Here is a 24,800-nt window from a genome sequence, read left to right as displayed (position 1 = left end):
CCAAAAATCCAAGTATTTATCTGCAATTTTGCCAAAGAATGGAGTGTATATCAGTATAATAGGGTATGGCATATCTTAAGTCAGTAGGTCTTTTTGTTTGTTTGTTTGTTTAAAGATTTATTTAATTTTATTACAAAGTCAGATAAATAGAGAGGAGGAGGACAGAGAGGAAGATCTTCCGTCCGATGATTCACTCCTTAAGTGACTGCAACGGCCCATGCTGTGCTGATCCGAAGCCAGGAACCAAGAAACTGCTCCAGGTCTTCCATGCAGGTGCAGGGTCCCAAGGCTTTGGGCCTTCCTGGACTGCTTCCCAGGCCACAAGCATGGAGCTGGATGGGAAGTGGAGCTACCTGGATTAGAACCGGCGCCCACATGGGATCCCAGTGCATTCAAGGCGAGGACTTTAGCTGTTAGGCCACGCCGCCAGGCCCTGTTTGTTTTTAAGACGTATTTATTTTTATAGGTAAGGGAGATTTACAGAGAAGAGAGAAACATCTTCCATTCACTGATTCACTCCCCAAGTGGCCCCAGTGTCTGGAGCTGTGCCGATCTGAAGCCAGGACCCAGGAGCTCTTCTAGGTCTTTCATGCGGGTCCCAAGGCTTTGGGCCATCTCGACTACTTCACCAGGCCACAGGCAGGGAGCTAGATGGGCAGTGGAGCAGCCAAGGTTAGAACTGGGGACCACATGGAATCCCGATGCATATAAGGCAAGACCTTTAGCCACTAGGCTACTGTGCCAGGCCCTAAATTAGTAGTTCTTAAACTCATTCATCTGAGAATTTCTTTTTGAAACTTTATTTTACTTGAAAGGCAAAAAGAGACAGAAATTATACCTGCTGGTTTTCCTCCTAAGAATCCACAACAACCCAGGCTGGGCCACACTGAAGCCAGGAGCCAGAACTCCATCCAGGAGGTGACAGGGAGCCAGATGTCTGAGCCATCCATCATGCACTGTCTCCCAGGTGCACATCAGCAGGAGGCGGAGTTGGACAGCAGCGTAGCTGGCCCTTGATTAAGGCACTTGTGGTATGGATGTCCCATGAGGCAACTGACCCCTGTGCCAAATGCCTGCCCCTTAACAACTCCTTAGTAATCTTACATTTTATTGAGGACTCTGGGGGGGTTTTATGTGAGTTATTTCTGTTAATTTTTACGATTTTTGAGATTAAAACTGGCACCATGGCCTAGCAGCTAAAGTCCTCGCCTTGAACGCACCAGGATCCCATATGGGTGCCAGTTCTAATCCCAGCAGCCCCGCTTCCCATCCAGCTCCCTGCTTGTGGCCTGGGAAAGCAGTGGAGAATGACCCAAAGGCTTGGGACCCTGCACCCATGTGGGAGACCCAGAAGAGGACCTGGGCTCCTGGCTTTGGATCGGCACAGCACTGGTCATTTTGGTCACTTGGGGAGTGAATCATCAGACAGAAGAGCTTCCTCTCTGTCTCCTCCTCTCCGTATATCTGACTTTGCAATAAAAATAAATCTTTTTAAAAACTTTAAGAAAGAACTAATTTTAAGACATGAACTGTGTCAGCACACATTCCATTGGTTTTCGGGACAATGATATCGTAATACTTAATATAGCCTCAGAACATACCCCTCTACACCTTTGGTTAACAATTTGTTGGAGAAATGAGATATAAATAGGTGAAAAAATAAGGCAATATGTAAGATTTTTTAATTTATTTTTTATATATTTTAAAGGCAGAGAGAGAGGTCTTCCATCCATGGATTTACTTCCCAAATTACTGCAACAGCCAGGGCTGAGCTGCATCAGTGTCAGGGACCCCAACTGCTTGGGCCATTGCTATTGGAACTGCAGGCAGAGCTAAACTTGGAAGCCTGGTATTCTGATTTGAGCTGTGGTGTCAAATGCGTGTCCCAAGGCACTATGTCTCAAATGCAAATGCAGCTGATTTTAGGAGTAGGAATATTTGGAAATTCTCATGAAAATTTCAAGTAATATTGAATATATTGCCATGGTGAATTCTGGTGTTAAAGCCTTAGGGACTAGGGTTTCGTGCAGTAATTAAGATGCCATTTGCGCTGCCTGTGTCCCATGTCTGAATCTCAGCTCAGCCTCTGACTCTAGCTTTCTGCTGATACCACCCTAGGAAGCAGCACGTGATGGCTCCCTGCCATCTCAGCCGAGACCCAGATTGAGTTCTGACTTCTGGAGTCAGCCTAACCCAGCCTTGGCCGTGTGGGCATTTAGAAAGTGAATCAACAGTTGGCTGATCTCTGATTGCCTCTTTGTCTTATTTTAAAAGATGATATTAAAAAGTCTTAGAGCTGGGGATGGCCCTTTGACTTAGTGATCAAGACACCAGTTAGGATGTCCATTTCTCAAATCCGATTACCGAGGTTCAATTCCTGGCTCTCCTCTTAACTGCAGCTTTCTACAAATGCAGACCTGGGAGGCAGTGGTGATGATGGCTCAAGTGATTGAACTCACATGGGAGACCTGGATGGAATTCTTGGCTCTCAGCTTCGGACATGTCCCAGTTCCAGCCATTTGGGGTGTGAACCAGCAAATGGGAACCCTCTGCTTCTCAATAAATAAATAAACAATCCTTAGAATAGCATGTGCCCTGTGTCTTTTCACATGAGTAAATCAAAGTCATCGTTTACAGCTACCAGGTTGGTTCACTGATTTCCTTTGAGTAACAGTTTGAAAGCTGTTTTAGAAGAATTATTTCTGCTTTTCTGCAGGGTCATGATCGTGGAGTAAACTGGGCTGCCTTCCACCCCACCATGCCCCTTATTGTTTCAGGGGCAGATGACCGCCAAGTGAAGATCTGGCGCATGAATGGTGAGTGAACCAGTATCACTGTATCTGAGGAACTGATTTTGTTGTCATCGGTGGTGGTGGTGCTATCCTGTTTATTTTTATTATTATTATTAGTTTTTAACTAATTCAATGTGATTGTAGATTCAGTCTTAAGAATATAGATTCTCTTTCTCCCACATACCTTCCTTCTCCCTTTTCCTCTTTTTAAAAAATTTTTGAGGTAACATTTTAAATTTACATTACAGTAAAAAGACTTAATATTTCCCAGAATAATAAATTCAAGTAAAAAGCCAAAAAAAAAAAAAAAAAAAAAAAAAGGGGGAAAAAAACCTGATTGTTTACCAGAAGGGTAAGGTCCCTGAACTTAGATGTATTTTCCTGTCTTAAGTAGGAATATCTTACAGTGTAATCTTGGGAGTGTAGATATCATGTTCCCCATTTTGAGGAGTATGATTATAGTTAAGAGTAAGAATTCATTACTTTGTATTATTATTTGTGTATCTGAAAGACAGAGTTACAGAGAGAGGGAAAGAGCTTCTGCCTGTTGGTTCAGTTCCCAAAGCTGAGACAGGTCAAGGCTAGGAAGCAGGAGCTTCATCCAGGTCTCCCACAGGGTGCGGGGTGCGGGGTGCCTGTGGTCGACTTAGGCTGTCTTCCACTTTCCCAGATGCATAAGCAGGGGGTGCTAAGTGGAAGCAAGCACCTAGGCACCCAGGTGGGATGCTTGGTGTTGCAGGAGGCTACTTAACCCATTACCCCGCAATGCCAGCCCCAAGAATTCCTTCATTTGCAAATATTTATTAAGTACCTGTTATAAACTAGATATTGTTCACAGCACTGGAGGTACAATGGTGACTGATACAGATAAAACTTCTTTTCTTTTTTTTAAAGATTTATTCATTTTATTACAGCCAGATATACACAGGAGGAGAGACAGAGAGGAAGATCTTCCGTCCGATGATTCACTCCCCAAGTGAGCCGCAACGGGCCGATGCGCGCCAGTCCGAAGCCGGGAACCTGGAACCTCTTCCGGGTCTCCCACGTGGGTGCAGTGTCCCAATGCATTGGGCCGTCCTCAACTGCTTTCCCAGGCCACAAGCAGGGAGCTGGATGGGAAGTGGAGCTGCCGGGATTAGAACCGGCGCCCATATGGGATCCCGGGGCTTTCAAGGCGAGGACTTTAGCCGCTAGGCCACGCCGCCGGGCCCCAGATAAAACTTCTTCATGGAGCTTATGATTATTCTGAAAATGGAAGCTAGGGTGAACTCTTGGCTTTAATGGTTAAATGATGCCTGGGACATTTGCATCCCTTATCAGAATGCCTGGGTTTGAGTCTTAACTCTGCTACTTCGCTGGTGTGTAATTCAGGAGGCAATGAAGTACGGCCCAAGAGAGTGGGTTATTACCACTCACACAGGAGATCTGGGTTGAGTTTCATGCTGCTAAGTTCAGCCTGGCCCAGGCCCATGTGTTACCGAAGCTGGGAAGTCAACCAGTAGATAACAGATTCTTTATCTTTCTGCCTTTCAAATAGAGAAGGTAAAAAAAAATTAGCATAAAACTGCAGCCAATGTCATACTGTTAAGGCAAGAAAGAGGATAAATGCACAAAGAATGAGAAGAAGAGATGTTATGATTGATAGCAGGATCAAGAATGAAAAAAAAAATTGTGAAGACTGTGGCCCGGCGCAGTGGCCTAGCAGCTAAAGTCCTCGCCTTGAATGCGCCAGGATCCCATATGAGCGCCGGTTCTAATCCTGTCAGCTCCACTTCCCATCCAGCTCCCTGCTTGTGGCCTGGGAAAGCAGTCAAGGACGGCCCAAAGCCTTGGGACCCTGCACCCGCATGGGAGACCTGGAGGAAGTTCCTGGTTCCTGGCTTCGGATCGGCACGCACCGGCCGTTGTGCTCACCTGGGGAGTCAATCATCAGACGGAAGATCTTCCTCTCTGTCTGTCCTCTTCTTGGTATATCTGCCTTTCCAATAAAAATAAATAAATCCAAAAAAATAAATAAATAAAAATAAAAATTGTGAAGACTGAGAGCCTTAAAAGAAGAAAAATTTTTTATTAGAAGTTGGGGGCAACATTGTGGCATAACAAGTAGAAGCACTGCATGCAATGTTGGCGTCTCATGGGTGCCAGTTCATGTCCTAGCTGCTCTGCTTCTGATCCAGCTCCCTTCTAATGACCTGGGAAAAGCAGCAAATGATCATCCAGTACTTGGGCCCCTTTTCCCCATGTGGGAGACAGTTCCTGGCTTTGGCCTTGCCCAGACCTGGCCATCTTGGGAGTGAACTGGCAGATGGAAGCTCTCTCTTTCCCTCTCTCTCTGTATTCTGACTTTCACATAAATAAGAATTTTTTCAAAAAGCAAAGCTGTTCTGGTTGACGTTATGGCACAGCACGTTAAACTGCCTTTTGGGATTGCCCATTCTGTATCAGAGTGCCTAGTTCTAGTCTCAGCTATTCCTGAATTCCATACCAGCTTCCCAAATACTGAGTTGCTATCACCCATATGGAGACCTGGATGAAATTCCTGGCTTCTGGTTTCAACCTGTTCTATCCATGAGCATTTGGGCAATGAAATAGCAGATAGAAGATTTCTACCTGCTTGTCTCTCCCTTTTTCTTTGTCACTGTTTCTTTCAAATAAATTAATGAGCCTTTAAAAACAAAACTAATGGGGCCCAGCGTGGTAGCCTTATGGCTGAAGTCCTCACTTTGTATGCACCGGGTTCCCATATGGGCACCAATTTTAATCCCGGCAGCCCCGCTTCCCCTCTAACAACAACAACAACTAGTAGATAGGCGTGCCCTTTAATAAAAAAAGGAAAAAGAGGTTGCCAATTTAGCATTTTGTAGTAGTATCTTCGACAACACTTATTTAAGAGGATGTCTGTCCAGGTCCAAAGGTACAGTACTAGGGAATTGGGATGACCAAATTCCTTTTGTCCTTTAGAGTCAAAGGCGTGGGAGGTTGATACCTGCCGGGGCCATTACAACAACGTGTCCTGTGCTGTCTTCCACCCTCGCCAAGAGTTGATCCTCAGCAATTCTGAGGATAAGAGTATTCGAGTCTGGGATATGTCTAAGCGGTAAGTTGTTTATGTTGTGTAACCCATCCAAGGGGACTCTTGGTCCTCCCTCCCTTATTCTGTCTTTTTAAAAATTAGGATATTTCTCGGGCCTGGCACAATAGCCTAGCAGATAAAGTCCTCGCCTTGCACATGCTGGGATCCCATATTGGCACTGGTTCTAATCCCTACAGCTCCACTTCCCATCCAGCTCCCTGCCTGTGGCCTGGGAAAGCAGTCGAGGACAGCCCAAAGCCTTGGGACCCTGCACCTGTGTGGGAGACCTGGAGGAGGCTCCTGGGTCCTGGCTTTGGATCAGCGCAGCTCCGACCATTGTGGCCATTTGGGAAGTGAATCATTGGATGAAAGATCTTTCTCTCTGTCTCTCCTCCTCTCTGTATATCTGCCTTTCCAATTTAAAAAAAATGATCAAAGTTATAAAAAAATTGGAATATTTCTTTTGTCTTTCACGTTAGTGCATTTAGAAATAAATTCATGTTATAAAAGCGTAAAGAGACCAGCCTACATTGGCTAATACCCATCAAATAGAAATTTCTAAGTGTATAGTTTTTCTCCTCTAAATTTAAACATTATTTGCTGCTTCCACCTTCTTGCCATGGCTGGATAGGTAAACAATATGAAATAAAGGCAATATAGTAGAAATCTATCATGAATAGGGTTGGGTCAGTTTGAAGTCTTTTCTTGGTAGAATTTTACCTTTACTCAGGATATGGAGTTTAATGTCCCTGATTTATTTTAATCAGCTTGCTGACTGACCATTTGGTATTCTCATATATAATGGGCTGAAGCTAGGTAATTGATATTTTTTGTGTTCCTTTTGATTCCCCAGGACTGGAGTTCAGACCTTCCGCAGGGACCATGATCGTTTCTGGGTCCTTGCTGCTCACCCTAATCTTAACCTGTTTGCAGCAGGTAAGGGTCATTTCTCCACCTTTTTTCTCTTCACTTTAGTTCAGAATTTTGAAGACTTGAAAGCAATTCTTCATTAGCTTTGTCTTCAGTAATTGCATAGCAAGATGACAGGACAAATTCTCAGAGCCATTTAGCTAAAACTTGCCTTTGCCTTGGAGTAGTGCTGTTAGTGTTCTAACTCCACCAAGAGCCGTTTAACAATAAAGCCCATTCACTTTAATTGGCTCCAGGAGCTCATAGGAGGCTGATACCGATGCTTGGAGTTAGTCTGAGACGCTAGAAGCTGTGTTTTATTCTTTCATTTAATAAGTACCCATTGGTGCTTGACTGGATTGCTGTTTTATAGTACTGCATGAAGCTAAGTCCTTGCCTTTATGGATCCTTTATTTATAATGAGGGAAGATCATTAAATAATACACGAAATGCTATGTGGTAAAAATACATTGAAGAATTATAAAAAATAAAGGCGGTGGGGAGAAATGGTGATGGGGACTGTTTATGTCAGAGGGAAGGGAGGCAGAGGGAGCATCAGATGCAAAGGCTTTGATTCTAGTGATGTGTAGCACCTTCAGGGAGCATCAAGAACCACTGGAGCACAGTGAGTGAGGCATTGAATAATAGGAGGTGAGACCAGGAGCAGTTGGGCCTTGTAGGTCATGTTTGGAACTGAAAATTTCATTCTGAATGAGTAGAAATCCATGAGAAAGTTTTGGAGAGAGAAATGACATGATCTGGTATTTGTGTGTGGAAAACAGGAGGACAGGAATAGTGGATTATGCTAACTGGGAAAGAGCAAAACATTTTCTCAAAATAGAACCCTTGGTGTGGGCATTTGGCCCAATAGCTAGGATATCATTGAGCCATCTGCATTCCATATTGAAGTGGCTAGGTTTGTGTCTCAGCTCCGCGTACGTTACCAGCTTCCTGCTAATGTCCGTTCTGGGAGGCAGCAGGTGATGGTTCAGGTACTGTGCCCCTGCCGGTCACCTGGGAGACCCAGGGTGACTTAGGTTCCCTGCATCAGCCTGGCCCAGCCTCAACTGATGCAAGCATTTGGGGGAGTAAACCAGTTCTCTTTTAGGATAGGAGAATTTTCTTTCCCTCTGTCTTTCAAATAAAATTAAAATGAAGACAGAACCATAAAGCCCTTTTAAACTAACATTCATTTTCTCAGCGAATACTTTTTATGTTCTGGTGGTGTGCTAGGGCCAGAAAGGGTAAGGATGGGATTTATTGTAATTTCTGCCTTCAGGGAAGTTCATGGTTTAGTGAGGGAGATGGGCCGAAATTATTTCAGTGCAGAGAATAAATACTGTAATGAACACAGAGTGTTAGGGGAACCCAAAGAAAAATAGTTAAATGTGGCAGTGTGACATAGAATGAGAGAGTCACAGATTTATTCAAATAAAGATTGCGAGAATTAGAATGCATTTAGGAGTCTTGCCTTTGTTTTTAGCACACATATAATAAATATTCCTCATTATGAGGTCTGTCACGATAGTGTAGCAGCTAAAATCCTCGGCTTTGAATGCATCGGGATCCCATATGGGCACCAGTTCATGTCCTGGCAGCCCTGCTTCCCATCCAGCTCCCTGCTTGTGGCCTGGGAAAGCAGTCGAGGATGGCCCAAAGCCTTGGGACCCTGCACCCACATGGGAGACCCAGAAGAGGTTCCTTGTTCCTGGCTTCGAATCAGCTCAGCTCTGCTCCAGTTTTGCGGTCACTTAGGGAGTGAACCATCGGACGAAAGATCTTCCTCTCTGCCTCTCCTCCTCTGTATATCTGCCTTTCCAATAAAGATAAACAGATCTTTAAAAAAATATATTCCTCATTATTATGTAGTTCCTGTTTCTTTCTAAGCTACAGCTAATTCTTTCCTTGTTTTTCCTCTATCCCTTAGGCCATGATGGTGGCATGATTGTGTTTAAGCTGGAACGAGAGCGACCAGCTTACGCTGTTCACGGCAATATGCTGCATTATGTCAAGGACCGATTCTTACGGCAGTTAGATTTCAACAGTTCCAAAGATGTGGCTGTGATGCAGTTGCGTAGGTAAGTCTGACTTGTTTCTTTCCTCAGGCCCTCTCATTTGTCACCATGATACAGTGTCCACAAACACAACTCATTAATTTTCAACAACATTTTGGATCGTCCTGTCACAGCCTGCTCAGGGTGCCCGCTGCGAGTATGGTAGACAAGGTTGTAGCCATGAGTAGAATGACATTCCCTATTGAAAATAATAGTGACCCTGTGGAGAGGAAATGATACGGCTGCAGTTGCCAGGTTTCCTGCAACTCTTCTTTCCTTTGCAACTAACTGGATGTAACTCCAAACCAAAATATGTCTCCGGAAACTCTTTATGCTGAAGATGTGATAACCCCTGGGATGCCTGGCAAAAGGAACTGTCCTTTTGGAAAGCCAGCTGCATCAGCATGCTGAAACATTCATGGTGGCAAATTCTGGCATGAGTGTTTGATAACCACCCTCTATCATTGCTGTAATAAAAATATGGGCTGTGTGAACATGACACAAGACAGAAAAAAGCAGCCAGAGACAGTGCTGAAGTCCACTGTAGTTATGTGTAGAAATTTGTTCCTAAACAGGACAAATTCCACCCAATTGCAGTTAGTGCCAGCTCTACCTTTTGTTGAATGACCTCTTGTACTAGAATTTAGCTTTTTGACTTGTTTGCTCAAAGCTAAGATAGGAAGTTCCCAAGCCTTAAAGGAAGAAAGAATGAAAACCGTATGTTAATTCTTGATTTAAGAAGTGATGAGTTTTTATGTAGAAATTGGAGATGAGTAGGAGTAAGATGAGTTCCTTTCTCCTTTCTATTCTTCTATTCTAATGCCTCTTTGCTTTGTTTTTTTCTGTATGTATTGCTAGTGGTTCCAAGTTTCCAGTATTCAACATGTCATACAATCCAGCGGAAAATGCTGTCCTACTGTGTACAGTAAGTATTGCAGCCCTAGTATGGAGTGAATAACCTGTACTGTTGTCCTAAATGGTGTGGTATTCCATAGCAGATGCTTATTTTGATTTCTCCCTTTCAGTGAAATAGAAGAGCTGTGATTTTAAGAGAGGGTTCTTTTCAGTGGAGTTGCTTTTAAGGTCATGAAATAGCCATTCTCACTTCTTGACACACAATTTTCTTCCCAAGGGGCTGATGGTGTGGCATACTACATTAAAACTCCACTTGCAGTGTCGGCATCCTATATGCATACTAGTTTGAGTCCTGGCTGCTCTGCTTCCTGCTAGTATGCCTGGGAAAGCAGTGGAAAGTGGCCCTCATCCTTGAGCTCTTGCTTCACTTGGGCAGCCCAGAGGAAATTCCTGGTTGCTGGCTTTGGACAAACCCAACTCCAGCCATGTGGCCATTGTGGGGAGTGAACCAGTGGTTGGAAAATATCTGTCACTCCTCTGTTACTCTGCCTTTCAAATAAAAGTGAATCTTTAGGAAAAAGAATTTTCCCCCAGAAGGTTTTCGCTTTTAGTGCCCTGGTGGCCAAATTAAAAAGGTTGAAAACTTTTCTTTCCCTGTGAGACTTCCAGTGTCTGTTTTCAGTGCTTTGATATCTAGCAGCCCAATATTCTCCTGACAATTTTGTTCAGTGTCTTTTCTTTGTTATTTTTTTCTTTCCAGCAGAAAGTTTATATATATACACACACATACACACACACACACACACACACACATATATATACACATACATTCAGATGAGGGCACTTAACATATTGGAGTTCTTGTGTTTTAATTTGTGGAATACAAACCTGTCCTTCCTTTCATTCAGGTAACATCTGCATCTTTGGAGAACAAATAAAATTACATCAGTGTTGACTTGTTTGATAGAGGACCCTATAATTCTTAGATATGGAAATATTGAAATACGAGCTGAGTGAAGGGGAAAAAAGTTCCAAATTGTGTAATGGAACTGTTTTCTCTATCAGAGAAAACCACAATCTTGGTTACTTCTCACTAACATTGTAATTTTCCCTCTCCTTCTACAGAGAGCCAGCAATTTAGAGAACAGTACCTATGACCTGTACACCATCCCCAAGGATGCGGATTCCCAGAATCCTGATGGTAGGCATTCTTTGTTCCACTCTGCTTCCAGCTCTTTTCACCCACATCATCATTCCTCTTTAAGTTTTTCACATTCCATCCCCAGGCCATGGCCACATCACTCATGTCTGTTGGCAAGTGCTGCTGACAGTTGCATCAGAGGCGACCATGATGTGAAATATTCATGTTCCTGCTTCATTTTATTACCCCAGCTAGATATATATATTTTATAATTTAGTTATTAGAAACTCTCCATTTTCCCTTTCAGCACAGCATGTTATTCTAGTTTATTGTCAGCAATATGACTTTCACTCTGGTAGTTTCATTTATTTAAAAATGTGGTTCCAATCTTGCAATGTCCTATCCTGGGACTAGGGATTTATACCCTCCCATCCACAACCAGATCTGATTTGCTTCTTTTTGTATGTCAAAAAGATGAGGCTGCTAACAGCCCCACACCCCATCTGGGATCCCAGGATCCAGCTGAGCCCCTGCCTACCTCTTCCATCATCACCATCCCTTTTTGATGTCCTTAGGATTAGAACTTAGTAACAATAGCTTTGACTATCTTCTGTTTGTTTCAGTGGGTTTATAGACATGACCAGGTCGTGCATGTATTCCGCAGGTTGATGGTGTGTTAGGACCTGCCAATTCACAAAAAAATACTTCGCTAGCTGTTTTAGGGCTGTCACCAAGTCTGTATTGATTCCTTCTCTTAAGTGTGATCATGACGAGAAAAAGAGAAAACCTGTAGTATCAAGTATTCTTAAATCAGTCTCCTTGGGAAATAGTTAAGTCATTTCTACTGAATCTTGGGAGTTTGGTGCCTCCCAATCCATCCCTTGCATTTTTCCCCAGACCTGTTTACAATTAATAGGGTTTAAAATGTCTTAATTTTGTTTTATTACCACTTTTATTTTCTCTTCTCCATCCTTTGAGAGAGATAATAATTAGTAAAAGTACAGCCTAATGACAGGCAACAGAAAAGAAAACCAGCAAAAGCTTATAGTGTGGGTCCCTGGCCCATAGAGAATGGGAGTGTTAACTGTGATAGTAATTAGGTTTGTAAATTATCTGCTGTTCTTGGTGCCAGAGAAATGTAAGGCAGAACAGACCAGCATGTTGTGTGCAATTTTCGGCTGATCTAATAGGTAACAGTATTTCAGTGTTTCCTTCTGTTTATTCTTCTCTAAGTTTCTGAGAAAGTAGAGTGTACATTCCAAAATTCTACTCAGCCTGCTATGGAGGAACATTTTGTAACTCTTCAGGGTAAGAAGGATAGCCATTTGACATTTTCATAGCAACGGGTGCTTGGTACTGTGGGGTCCAAGGCTTGCCTGTCAAGATTTAGTTGGGAGTACTGTACCCCACCCTGTCTTACTAGGAGGTCAACATTTGCATGTTAAAGCAGCCTAGCAGCTGGGTCCTGGGAGGGGGCTCTGTCTCCACTCTATCCTCTACAGAGAGGAGCTCCTGTGACACTCACAGTGTGCTTGCTGTGGCTCAGCTTGGCCACGGAGGCCGTGCTCGTTAGCTTGATGGAGTATGCTGTCTCCCAAGCTAGGAGGTCCTTCTGCCAGTACATAGTGTTGGCTGAAATGCAGCCACTTGGCCTAGAGAAAAGAGGCTTGGCAGGGATGGAGCTTAGAGTTTGCAGGAAACACTGGTGGGGAAAAGTCACTTGACAATAGCCTCAGGTTATAGCTGAATTAGTTAGGAAGCAGCTGAACTGGCACAGTCAAGATGGCAGCCGGCAAGACTGGCAGCTCCATGGCACCTGACTCTGTCACCTGCCAGTGGCTCACCACATGCTCTCACCCCTTGGTTTTGTTCTCAGCCCCTGAAGGAAAACGGTCCTCAGGCCTGACAGCCGTTTGGGTTGCTCGTAATCGATTTGCTGTCCTGGATCGGATGCATTCGGTGAGTTGAGACTAAAAGTGGAAACCAGTTTGGAGAGTGTGGCTGCAGGATTCTGTCTATTCACGGAGCAGCTGTGAGCCTCATGTACTAACTCTCCCTCTATTCCTGGCTCTACACTAATCATTTTGGACAAAATGACTTCTAAATCCATTTTGATTAGACTGATAATTACTGTGGTTTGGGGTTGAAGAACAATTTAAAGTTGCTTTAGACTGCAAGAGCCAATAAAAGCATCAAAGTTGAAGTGGGAGGGCTAGATAGATGTGTTGATCATCTCATTCCTGTGTCCTGTCTCCACTGGTACTTGAAATACGCACTGTGTAAGATAAGCAAAACTCAGTGAGAAAGTATTTGGCAAAATAAAAGCCATAGTGCTGTTTTCTCTCCCGTTGATTGAAGAACTCAGGCTCTTGTTGGACTTTTCATTGTGTTTCCAAAACAAAAACAAAAAATGGAGATGGAATTGTAGCACATTGAGTTAAGTGACCTTCTGTGATGCTGGTATCCCAGCATCTCATATGGAGTGCTGGTTTGAATACAGACTGCTCTACTTCTCATCCAGTTTAGGTGGAAGATGGCCCAAGTACTTGGGTCTCTGCTACCAAAATGAGAAACCTAGATGTAATTCTTGGCCCCTGGTTTCCACTTAGCCCAGTCCATGCTGTGGTTGGCAATTAGGGAATGAACCAGTAAATGAAAGAATCTTTCTGTCTCTCCCTCTCTGTATTAGTGCCCTTTGAGAGAAGCTTTATTGATGTGGACAAGGAAAAGTACATTTAGTTTATTGAAGCTGAGAAATAGTTGCATGTGTACTTCTTCTCTTAACCCCACCTTTAATATTTGTTTCAGCTTCTGATCAAGAATCTAAAGAATGAGATCACCAAGAAGGTACAGGTGCCCAACTGCGATGAGATCTTCTATGCTGGCACAGGCAATCTCCTGCTTCGAGATGCAGACTCCATCACACTCTTTGATGTACAGCAGAAACGGTAACTTGTCAGATGCCCTTGAGGAGTCAGACATGTAGTGAGGGAAAGTGTGTATCATTAGTGTGGCCCTCTTACCCCCAAGTTTGTCTGTCTTACTGCTTGGTCATTTCTTGTGCCATAACCTAAAAATTCTTTGTAGACACTTTCTCCTCCTACCCTGATCACTCTGCCCTGCACATACACATAAGTATTATAGCTAGGAGCTTGCTTATGTATCTAATTTTATAGAATTTATCTGAATGAAGAATGAGAGGAACACAGTGATAATTACCACAGCTTGAATGCTAAAAGGAGCTTACAGGGCCTGGCACAGTAGCCTAGTGGCTAAAGTCCTCCCCTTGCACATGCCAGGATCCCCTATGGGTACTGGTTTGAGTCCCAGGTGCTCCATTTCCCATCCAACTCCCAATTTGTGGCCTGGGAAAGCAGTCGAGGATGGCCCGAAGCCTTGGGATTCTGTACCCGCGTGGGAGATCCAGAGGAAGCTCCTGGCTCCTGGCTTCGGATCGGCTTAGCTTTGGCCATTGCAGCCACTTGGGGAGTGAACCAGATGATGGAAAATCTTGCTGTCTCTCTTCATCTCTGTATATCTGACTTTTTTTCAATAAAAATAAAATAAATCTTTAAAAAAAATCTTTAAAAAATAATAAAAATAAAAGGAGCTTACAGTAGAGAAAACAGCTATATACAAATCTAGTAATAAATGAGAGGCAAAGGGTCGAGGAAGAGGGATGTGGACTATGTGAACCAGTGTGGTAAAGTAAAAGCTTATGCAGAGAATGCTTAATTGATACTGCATTGAGAAACAGGGATTTACATTGATGTGGGATTGAAAAGCATGTAGGTCATAGCCTGAGACAAGCAAATAATCAGATCCATTCACATTTGCCCTGCTCTCTCTGCCTCAGGACTCTGGCATCTGTGAAGATTTCCAAGGTGAAATATGTGATTTGGTCAGCAGACATGTCCCATGTAGCACTACTGGCCAAACATGGTAAGTCTTCATTTTTTATCCACCTTGACTTAGAGGCCTGTTCCTCCTACCCCACATCCCTGACAGTCTAGTATACTCAGCCTGTCCAACAGAGCACTCATACCCTTTGCCTCTTACAGCCATTGTGATCTGTAACCGCAAACTGGATGCTCTGTGTAATATCCATGAGAACATTCGTGTCAAGAGTGGGGCATGGGATGAGAGTGGGGTGTTTATCTATACCACAAGCAACCACATCAAGTATGCTGTCACCACTGGGTAAGTCCATTCTCTGGGATGTAGACTGGGAAAGGCAGCCTCTTGAAATCATGGTCCCATCTTAGATGCAGCTGATGGTCCTCACAAGCTTTCTTCATAGAAAAGCCTTGCCTGCCATAGATGTGCCAGAGGCGTCAAACATTCATTTTCCATTTTTTTCTAAATTGTGAAATATAATGTAAAAAATATAGAGAATTACATAGGAAGTAACTTTTAAAAGTTAATAAAAATGTAATTAAAAGGTAAGTTTGTTTTGGTGGAAAAATATTTTTAAATTCATGCTGCATCTGAGAGAGGTTTTGAAAAATTTCATGTAAAATGTGTATTAGGAAAAAACTATGCATGGGTATCAAAAGATGTTTTGTACTGGGTGGGCGTCATGAAACAGCTATGCAGCTAAGGATGACTACATCCTATTTGGAGGGTCCCTTTAAGTCTCAGCTGTTCAGCTTTCTATTCAACTCCCTGTTAATGGGCCTGAGGAGTAGCAAATGGTAGCTCAAGGACTTGAATCCCTGCAACCCACATGGGAGACCAGGATGGAACACCTAACTCTTGGCTTCAGCCTGGACCAGCCCTGACTGTTGTGGCCATCTGAGACTGAACCAGCAGATTGAAGATCAATCAATCTCTCTCTTTCTTTCTTTTGCTGTCTGCCACTCTGCCTTTCAGATAAATAAATAAATATTTTTTTTAAAAAATTTTTGCACCAAAATAAGCTTACCTTTTAATTTCATTTTTCATGAATTTTTGAAGTCCCCTCATAAATTATAAATAAAACGAATAATGAATAAGTTACAGTGAACATCTGTGTAACCATACCACAAGCCCAGAAATAGACGTCTGGGCCCAGCACAATACCATAGTAGCTAAAGTCCTTGCCTTGAATGCTCCGGGATCCCATATGGGTGCCAGTTCTAATCCTGGTGGCCCCACTTCGAAGATCTTCCTCTGTCTCTCCTCCTCTCTCTATATCTGCTTTTCCAATAAAGTAGAAAAAAAAAAAAAAAAGACAGACAAGTCTGACATCCTGGAAACCCTTTGCAGTGTTCTTTGTTGGTATCCACCCTAAAGTAACATTATCTTGATGTTTATGGTAGTTTCTTCCTTGCTTTTCTTAGTAACTTTACCACCCATTGTGTATGCTATTATGAATACTTTTGTTTTGAGCTTCATGTAAGTGAAATACTGAATATATGATCTTGTATTTGCTCAATATTTTGTTTATAATCTCTTCCATCTTGTAGCTGGAATTTACTTTTGCGTAATAATGCATTATATGCTTATATAACACAATTTGTCACAGTTTGTCATTTAGCCTACTCTTGAGGACTATTGAGTGAATGCTGGTTTTGGATTATGTTGAACAATACTCTTTTAAGCATTTCTTTTGCGTGTTTTCTGGTGCCCATATACATTCATTTCTCTGGAGTGTATGCCCAGTGTAAACTGTTAACTTATCAAGTGAATCATAACTTTCCAAATCTTCTGCCCTCTGCTTTCATTGTTAGCTTATCAAAAATGAGTTTATCTGTATGCAGGGTCTTCAGTGTCTATCAGAATTGAAGATTTAACTTTTATGTCTTATTCTTACAATCATTTCTGTTACTCAGCTTTTAGAATAAAAACGTATATCAGGAAAGATCATATCGTCTGCCTTATACAAAAAATAAAAAACTTAGTGCCTTAGTTCTGCCCTTTTTTGAAACACATACCATTTACACAGCTGTTCAAATGACCAGAAAGGTGATGAGATAAAAGAAATGTATCCCTGATTTGTTCCATTTCACCACAAACTGGATATCCACACTCATTAATGAAAGTTGTACCCTCTTCCCCCTGTTCCTAGGGACCACGGGATCATCCGAACTTTGGATTTACCCATCTATGTCACAAGGGTGAAAGGCAACAATGTATACTGCCTAGACAGAGAATGTCGTCCTCGGGTACTCACCATTGATCCCACTGAGTTCAAGTTCAAGCTGGCTCTGATCAACAGAAAATATGATGAGGTATGAAGTGAGGAAGCATACAAGGAGTTTAAGAGGAGCAGCAGTTCTTTTTCCGCACAAGTGATCTCTACTTCCTTCCCTACCCTACCCCAAATGCATAGGTCCTGCACATGGTGAGGAATGCGAAACTAGTAGGCCAGTCTATCATTGCCTACCTCCAAAAGAAGGGCTATCCTGAAGTAGCACTGCATTTCGTCAAGGATGAGAAAACTCGCTTCAGTCTGGCATTGGAGTGTGGAAATATTGAGGTGAGAGGAATATAGTCATCAGCCTTACAGTGCTTTAGAAAAAGGTGAGAGGGCTTAGGCAGCATCGGGAAGGCATTTTCCTCAATCCACTTCCTCTGCTAGAATAATAGAATTTAGGGCTTAAGAGAAAAAAAAAAGTTAATTTGAAAGAGAGAGGTGGAGCAGAGACCTTCCATCCATTAGTTTATTCTCCCAGCTGCTTGCAATAGCCCAGGCTGGACCAGGAACTCAGTCCAGATCTCCTGACTGAGTGCTAAGAACCCAAGTGCTTGAGACATCACCTCTGCTTCCTTATGAGGAAACTAGAAATCGAAATGAAGCCGAGATCTAAATTTAGCCACTCATGTGGGATGCAAGTAGCAAGGTGGCATCTTATCACTTAGCAAAACCCTGTCCTAGGAATTTTTTTTTTGAAAGATTTATTTATTTAGAACGTAGAGTTTCAGAGAGGAGAGAGAGGCAAAGAGTGATCTTTCATCCTCTGGCTCACTCCCTGAATGGCCACAATGGCCAGAGCTGGGCCATTCAAAAGACAGGAACCAAGAGCTTCTTCCGGGTCTGCCACATGGGTACAATAACTAAAAGACATGGGCCACCTTCTGCTGCATTTCCAGGCATGTTGGCAGTGAGCTGGGTGGGAAGTGGAGCAATCAGACTCAAACCAGTGCCAACATAGGATGCCGGTACCAGACAGCAGCTGTACCCGCTCACCACTGCACTGGCACCCTGGGAAATTTTTTTCTTCATTATTAGGGGGAACCATTTTCCTGTTGCTACTTGCTCATGTCTGTTTATTCCTTTGTCTGCTTCTGCTACAGCATGTCTAGTATTGTTGCTATTCTCATTTAAATCCGAATTCAGTAACATCTAGGAAAAAAGCAAGGTAGCTTAAAATTTGAAAACTCTATTTCCTTGACACTTGATCGTGTTTAGATGAAGGAAAGGAGTATTTATTAAACGTGTAGGACCTGAATGTACAAGCGCTGTTTTCAAAGAAAGAGAGGACTTAAGAAAATGTTGTGAATTTCTTTTGTTATTTCCTCTTTCCTCAAACTCTGGGGCTCTTCAGACCTGGCAGGTGGAGAATAGGATGGCTGAGAAAGAATTGGCCTTGTGGAGTCAACAATTGCCAGTTGATTGTGTGGTGGAAGTGAAGTTCTGAAGAGAAGGAAAATGTAACAGGATTTTCCTCTCCATGGGACCAAGGGGCTTCTATTTGTTGATAGGATTTTCAGTGGAGTTAAACTGAATACTAGGGCTGATGGAAAGTATTGAGACTTCTTTGGGAAGCTTATTAACAGGCAAATTCTTTGACTGTAGTCTGTGATGTTGAGTCACAGTATCCTCCAACCTGTTTCTACTGACCCTGGGTTTCTTCAGATTGCTCTGGAAGCAGCCAAGGCTCTGGATGACAAGAACTGCTGGGAGAAGCTGGGTGAAGTCGCCCTGCTGCAGGGGAACCATCAGATTGTGGAAATGTGCTACCAGCGCACCAAAAACTTCGACAAACTTTCCTTCCTATACCTTATCACTGGCAATTTGGAGAAACTTCGCAAGATGATGAAGATTGGTGAGGGTCCTAAGGCTAAGGGTGGGAGGAGGAATCCTTGAGAATTGGACAGCAGATAGGAGAAGACCTGACTATCTCTTATTGACCTGGTACAGCTGAGATCCGCAAGGACATGAGTGGCCATTATCAGAATGCCCTATACCTGGGTGATGTGTCAGAGCGAGTGAGGATCCTGAAGAACTGTGGGCAGAGTAAGTATCTTTCCAGGACTCACTGGCTGCTTTGAGACCTTTGGAAATAATTTCTCTTCCTCTTGAGTTATTTATGTTGGTGAAGGATTTCCCTTTATTGTGCACCTTTTCAGGAGTGATGGCTTGCTCCTGCCGTGCTCAGAGATGTCTTAAAAAGCCAAATATTTTTAAAATAGCCAGTATATTTTTAAGGAATCACTAATTCTAAGGGAAATTAAAGGTTATAAAAGTCCTAGAACAAGGACCAGCATTGCGACACAGTGATCCCACACGCTCTGATATGGGAGATATGTGTTCCAGGCAGCATGTTTGCTAAGCCAAAAGCCTACCCTGTCCAGATACTTTGTGTGCCATCAACACATAACCAGTAGGTTCTGCAGATATTCCAGACAATTCCAAAGTGTAAAACACTTCTGGTCCAAAACGTTTCTGGGAAAGAGCATGCAACATGTAATTTAAAACAGTGAACATTTATTATCACACAGTTTTGAGTATAGCATAGATCTGTACTGCTATGAGACTATAATCAGAGGGTTGGCCAAGGCTGGAGACTATCATGGCTGTTGACAGTTTTCTTGGCATGTTGACTTCTTCATAGGGCATTTCACAACACGGTAACTAGTTTCCCTCAGAACAAGTGAGAAAGAGAGCACTTCAGATAAAAGCCACAATCTTCGTAACCTAACTTAGAAGTGGCATCGCATGTCTGTCATATTCTATCCGTTAGTTAATTGTCCAGCTCATATGAGGGTTGTATATTATTTTCTTTTTTGAGCATTTATTTATTTGAAAGGTAGAGTAGAGAGATCTTTCATCTACTGGTTCACTTCCTAAATCTTACAACAGTCAGAGCTGGGCTAGCCTGAAGCGAGGAGCCAAGACCTTCTTCCATATCCCACATGGGAGCAAGGGCCCAAGCACTGGGGCTATGTTCTGCTTTCCCAGGCATACCAGCAGTGAGTTGATGTGGAGTGGCCAGGACTAAAACTAGCATCCACATGGGATACCAGCATTACAGGCAGTGGCTCTACCCTCTCTGCCACAGTGCTGGGCCGCAGGTTTTTTTGTGGGTGTTTTGCAAGTACCTGAGTGACAGATCACTGATAGTCATCCCTGAAGCCACATACCACAGCAATGTTCAGTTGGAATTGGACCAGGACCACAAAGTCTGTTTTCTCTACAGAGTCCCTGGCCTATCTCACAGCTGCTACCCATGGATTGGATGAAGAAGCTGAGAGCCTGAAGGAGACATTTGACCCAGAGAAGGAGACAGTGAGTCTTCATTTGCATGAGTGCCTGATTACAGGATCAATGTTAGATCTTGAGACAATTTAAAACTATCAGTGTCAGTCTTCTACTGGTTACAGAGAGAATCAGAAGCAAATGAGATTAGAGGCAGCTCCATAGCCTTCTCTTCATGATTCATAAGAGCTGTTTGTGTTTAATGTCTTTTCTTGCACTTTTCAGATCCCAGAAATTGACCCTAATGCCAAGCTGCTTCAGCCACCTGCACCTATCATGCCACTGGATACCAACTGGCCCTTATTGACTGTGTCCAAGGGATTCTTTGAAGGCTCCATTGCCAGCAAGGGTGAGTGCTCACTTCTCCCAGCATTTTTGGTTGCTTGTTTTGGGAAGAGCTATCATACAGCTTACCTGTAGCACTTACTTTGATCTGGCCTTTTTTCTGCATGAAGTTTCAGAGTGCTGAAATGCCAGTCAGAGTTGTGGTACTCTCTTAAAATTTTAGTAAAATTATTTTGAAATCTTTTAAAGTAAAAATGGAAGACTTAAAGGAAAATACTTCAACCATTCATAAATGAAACATTCAGGACGTGAACGAGTGCCCATATGGGATGCCAGGATTGCAGGCAGTGGTTTTACCCACTATGCCATAATGCCAACCCCTGATCAGCTCCTTGCTGTCGCTTTTCTGTGCAGGGAAAGGAGGAGCATTGGCTGCCGACATTGACATCGATACTGTGGGCACTGAAGGCTGGGGAGAAGATGCGGAGCTGCAGCTGGATGAAGGTAAGAGTGCTCCAGGCAGCGGGGTGGACACTGGGTCCTCCTGTGGGAGGACTGAGGTGGGGCCATTTTGCAGGCTTCCAGACTATTCAGCAAATAAGATCCCAGTATTTTGCTTTTCTTTGACTAAAACTATATCACCCCCAGAATCTATGCTGAGCCTAAATTTTTCTCACAGATGGATTTGTGGAAGCCACAGAAGGTTTGGGAGATGATGCTCTTGGCAAGGGACAGGAAGAAGGAGGTGGCTGGGATGTAGAAGAGGACCTGGAGCTCCCTCCTGAGCTGGTATGTGGAAGTCCTAACCATGTAAGGTTAACTACTTCTTCTTCTTCTTCTTCTTTTTTTTTTTTTTAAAAAGATTTATTCATTTTATTACAGCCAGATATACACAGAGGAGGAGAGACAGAGAGGAAGATCTTCTGTCTGATGATTCACTCCCCAAGTGAGCTGCAACAGGCCGGTGCTGCGCCGATCCGATGCTGGGAACCTGGAACCTCTTCTGGGTCTCCCACGCGGGTGCAGTGTCCCAACGCATTGGGCCATCCTCGACTGCTTTCCCAGGCCACAAGCAGGGAGCTGGATGGGAAGTGGAGCTGCCGGGATTAGAACTGGCGCCCATATGGGATCCCGGGGCTTTCAAGGCGAGGACTTTAGCCGCTAGGCTACGCCGCCGGGCCCTTCTTTTTTTTTTTTAAGATTTCTTTATTTTTATTGGCAAGTCAGATAGATATACAGAGAGGAGGATAGACAGAAAAATCTTCCATCTGCTGGTTCATTCCCCAAGTGGCCACAATGGCCGGAGCTGATCCAGGAGCTTCTTCTGGGTCTCCCCTCTGGGTCTCCCGAGCCTTTAAGCTGTCTTCAACTGCTTTCCCAGCCACAGGCAGGGAGCTGGTTTAAAGTGGAACACCCGGGATATGAACTTATGCCTGTATGGGATCCCGGCACACGCAAGGCAAGAACTTTAGCCACCAGGCCACCACGCCAGGCCTGTAAGGTTTACTTCTCTCCCTTAGTTGCTAGAAGCCTAATTACTCCACACCCCACTCCACTCCTGTCCCAAGGTGTCCAAATGGAAGGACACTTAGACCATCTTTTCAGTATGTTGCTTATCTGCCATTTGAAAGAAGGAAAGAGGAGAGTCACAGGTGAGGGCCATATTACTGCCATCTTCCCTAATATACCCAAAGAGGAGAGGATGTAGGAACGCCCCCTACGTAATGCTTACTGCCCATTTGAAACAGAAAAGATTGAGGTAATGATGATTGTACCAGCATAATGTAAAGGCCACACACTTCTGCAGATCTGCGTTGGAGCTGTCAGTTCTGGTTGTGCTTTTGTTTGTGGTGAGGTGATTCCTATTTGGGGGTCTTCTCCCATAACCACCAGCCTTATTCCCCCCATTATAGTAGGAAGCAAGGTGAAGTGTTATCTTTAAATTCATCAAAATGAATTGTGGTGGTTGAGTGGCATTTTTAAAAAGATTTATTCATCTATTTGAAATGCAGAGTAATAGAGGGAAAGACAGAGATCTTCCATCTGTTGGTTCACTCTCCCGATATCCAGACCAAGCCAAAGCCAGGAGCCAGGAATTCTCTCTAGATCTGTCATGGGTAGCAGGGGGCCAAACCCTCGGAGCATCATCTGCTGGTTTCCCAGGCACATTAACAGGAAGCTGGCTTGGAAGGGGAGCAGTAGAGACTTGAACTGACACTCAGATAAGGCCACATACAGGTGACAGCTTAACTCAGTCACAACACTGGGATTGACTGATGGCTTTTTTTTTTTTTTTTTTTTTTTAGAGTTACAGGGCAGTGCCATGGCACAGCAAGCTAATCCTCTACCTGTGGCACCGGCATCCTATTTTGGTGCCAGTTTGTGTCCAGACTACTCCACTTCTGATCCAGCTCCCTGCTTATGGTGTGGGAAAGCAGTGGAGGATGGCCCAATGCCTTGGGAACCTGCACCCACGTTTGGGATCTGAAAGAAGCTCTTGGCTCCTGGCTTAGGATCAGCTCAGTTCTGGCCATTGCTGCCACTTGGGAAGATACCCTGAGTGAAGGGGAACACTCTCACAGCTTGTTCACTCCCCAAGGATGGCAGCAGCGGCCAAGCCAAAGCCAGGAGTTTTCACCCAGGTTGCCTACAGGGATTATAGGGGTCCAGGCACTTTGTTCATCTTCTGCTGCTTTTTCCCAGGCCTTTATCAGGTGGCTAGATGGGAAGTGGAGTATCCAGGACACAAACTGGTAGCCATATGGAATACTGACATCGTAGGCAACAGGTTTGCCTACTACCTACCCCTTAAATGATTTTTTTTAATGACTCAGTTTCTGGTTTTCTTATAGGATATACCCCCAGGGGCAGCTGGTGGGGCTGAAGATGGGTTCTTCGTGCCCCCGACAAAGGGAACAAGTCCTACTCAGGTAAGCAAAACATAGCCCAGTGGCTGGTACACTTTTAGCGTGTAAATGTTGGATATCTTTCTGCTATAGGTTTGGGGCAGTTTGGGCAGAGAAAGAGGGAAGCTTCACTTGACTTGGGTGTTTTCTATCTTGTTAGATCTGGTGCAATAACTCTCAGCTTCCAGTTGATCACATTCTGGCAGGTTCTTTTGAAACAGCCATGCGGGTGAGTCTTCCTGAAGTAACCTTGCTTTTTCCTTGAGCATGCCTAGCCCAGAGTCCCTGGATAATGGATGACTCATCCTAATTGGATGGAATTCTCCTATGCACAAAGGCAGACATGTGTTTATCATAGTCTTGCTTCAGGATACTTGCCTCTAAAGCCTTCTGCTTACGTGCTTCCCACTTGACCTTGTAATTCCTTAAGGCATATCCATCAAGTCATCTCCCCATTTATAGTTTACCTTTAATAGTTTTATATTTTGACCACTAAACCACATGCTATAGTACTAACAGTAACTGCAACAGTCATTAGCATTCATTCAGTATTTACTCTGTGCCGGGCACTATCCTATATACTTTATGGGTATTAATAATGAGGAAGGGCCTCTAAGTCAATGTGTTTTACTAATGAGGAAACGAGTAACAGCAGCGAACCACCATGCCCACAGTTAGTTTGTAAAGGACATGGCCAAACCCCTTGCATTTCTTTCTTCCTGTGTTCCAGCTCCTTCACGACCAGGTAGGGGTGATCCAGTTTGGCCCCTACAAGCAACTGTTCCTACAGACATTTGCCCGAGGCCGTACTACTTACCAGGCTTTGCCCTGCCTGCCCTCCATGTATGGCTACCCTAATCGCAATTGGTAAGGCCCCTTTGCTCCTTGCTTCATCTGTCTCAGGTTGTGGTGGATATTGTAGATGATAGCCTGAGTGACACAGAATTGTCCCGGAGCTAGAGTTGGCCAGCAGGTACTTAGTACTACTCTGGATTTGGTTGACACCTTCTGCGTTCCTATTCCCCAGCTACTTGCACATTAGCGTAAGTGAGTATGCTTGCCAGAAAATACAGTTGCCTGCAGGTTGCCTGCTGACATCCTGTCTTCTTCCTGCTTGTGCCTTTCTAGGAAGGATGCAGGATTGAAGAATGGTGTGCCAGCGGTGGGCCTGAAGCTTAACGACCTCATTCAACGGTTGCAGCTGTGCTACCAGCTCACCACAGTTGGCAAGTTTGAGGAGGCTGTGGAAAAATTCCGTTCTATCCTCCTCAGTGTACCACTTCTTGTTGTGGACAATAAGCAGGAGATTGCAGAGGTAGGAG

The 24,800-nt window shown here is 43.8% G+C and overlaps 1 protein-coding gene across 1 annotated transcript in view; it reads left to right on the top strand.

Annotated features, from left to right (window-relative positions):
• The window catches only part of COPA (COPI coat complex subunit alpha), a 48,110-nt gene that overhangs the window by 20,585 nt on the left and 2,725 nt on the right, over positions 1–24,800 (top strand). Inside the window, exons 8-29 of the mRNA XM_004589084.3 lie at positions 2,717–2,816; positions 5,754–5,889; positions 6,719–6,801; positions 8,702–8,852; positions 9,687–9,753; positions 10,809–10,884; positions 12,701–12,783; positions 13,633–13,772; positions 14,681–14,766; positions 14,886–15,024; positions 16,874–17,036; positions 17,138–17,284; positions 18,665–18,854; positions 18,950–19,045; positions 20,229–20,317; positions 20,513–20,636; positions 20,987–21,076; positions 21,252–21,361; positions 23,425–23,502; positions 23,639–23,707; positions 24,209–24,345; positions 24,607–24,793. Of these exons, the coding sequence (XP_004589141.1) occupies positions 2,717–2,816; positions 5,754–5,889; positions 6,719–6,801; positions 8,702–8,852; positions 9,687–9,753; positions 10,809–10,884; positions 12,701–12,783; positions 13,633–13,772; positions 14,681–14,766; positions 14,886–15,024; positions 16,874–17,036; positions 17,138–17,284; positions 18,665–18,854; positions 18,950–19,045; positions 20,229–20,317; positions 20,513–20,636; positions 20,987–21,076; positions 21,252–21,361; positions 23,425–23,502; positions 23,639–23,707; positions 24,209–24,345; positions 24,607–24,793 (2,541 nt within the window). The remainder of the gene's footprint in view (positions 1–2,716; positions 2,817–5,753; positions 5,890–6,718; positions 6,802–8,701; positions 8,853–9,686; positions 9,754–10,808; positions 10,885–12,700; positions 12,784–13,632; positions 13,773–14,680; positions 14,767–14,885; positions 15,025–16,873; positions 17,037–17,137; positions 17,285–18,664; positions 18,855–18,949; positions 19,046–20,228; positions 20,318–20,512; positions 20,637–20,986; positions 21,077–21,251; positions 21,362–23,424; positions 23,503–23,638; positions 23,708–24,208; positions 24,346–24,606; positions 24,794–24,800) is intronic.

The sequence above is a fragment of the Ochotona princeps genome, chromosome 2 (assembly GCF_030435755.1).
Source record: "Ochotona princeps isolate mOchPri1 chromosome 2, mOchPri1.hap1, whole genome shotgun sequence".
Classification (NCBI taxonomy): domain Eukaryota; kingdom Metazoa; phylum Chordata; class Mammalia; order Lagomorpha; family Ochotonidae; genus Ochotona; species Ochotona princeps.
This window is presented reverse-complemented; position numbering and strand designations above follow the sequence as displayed.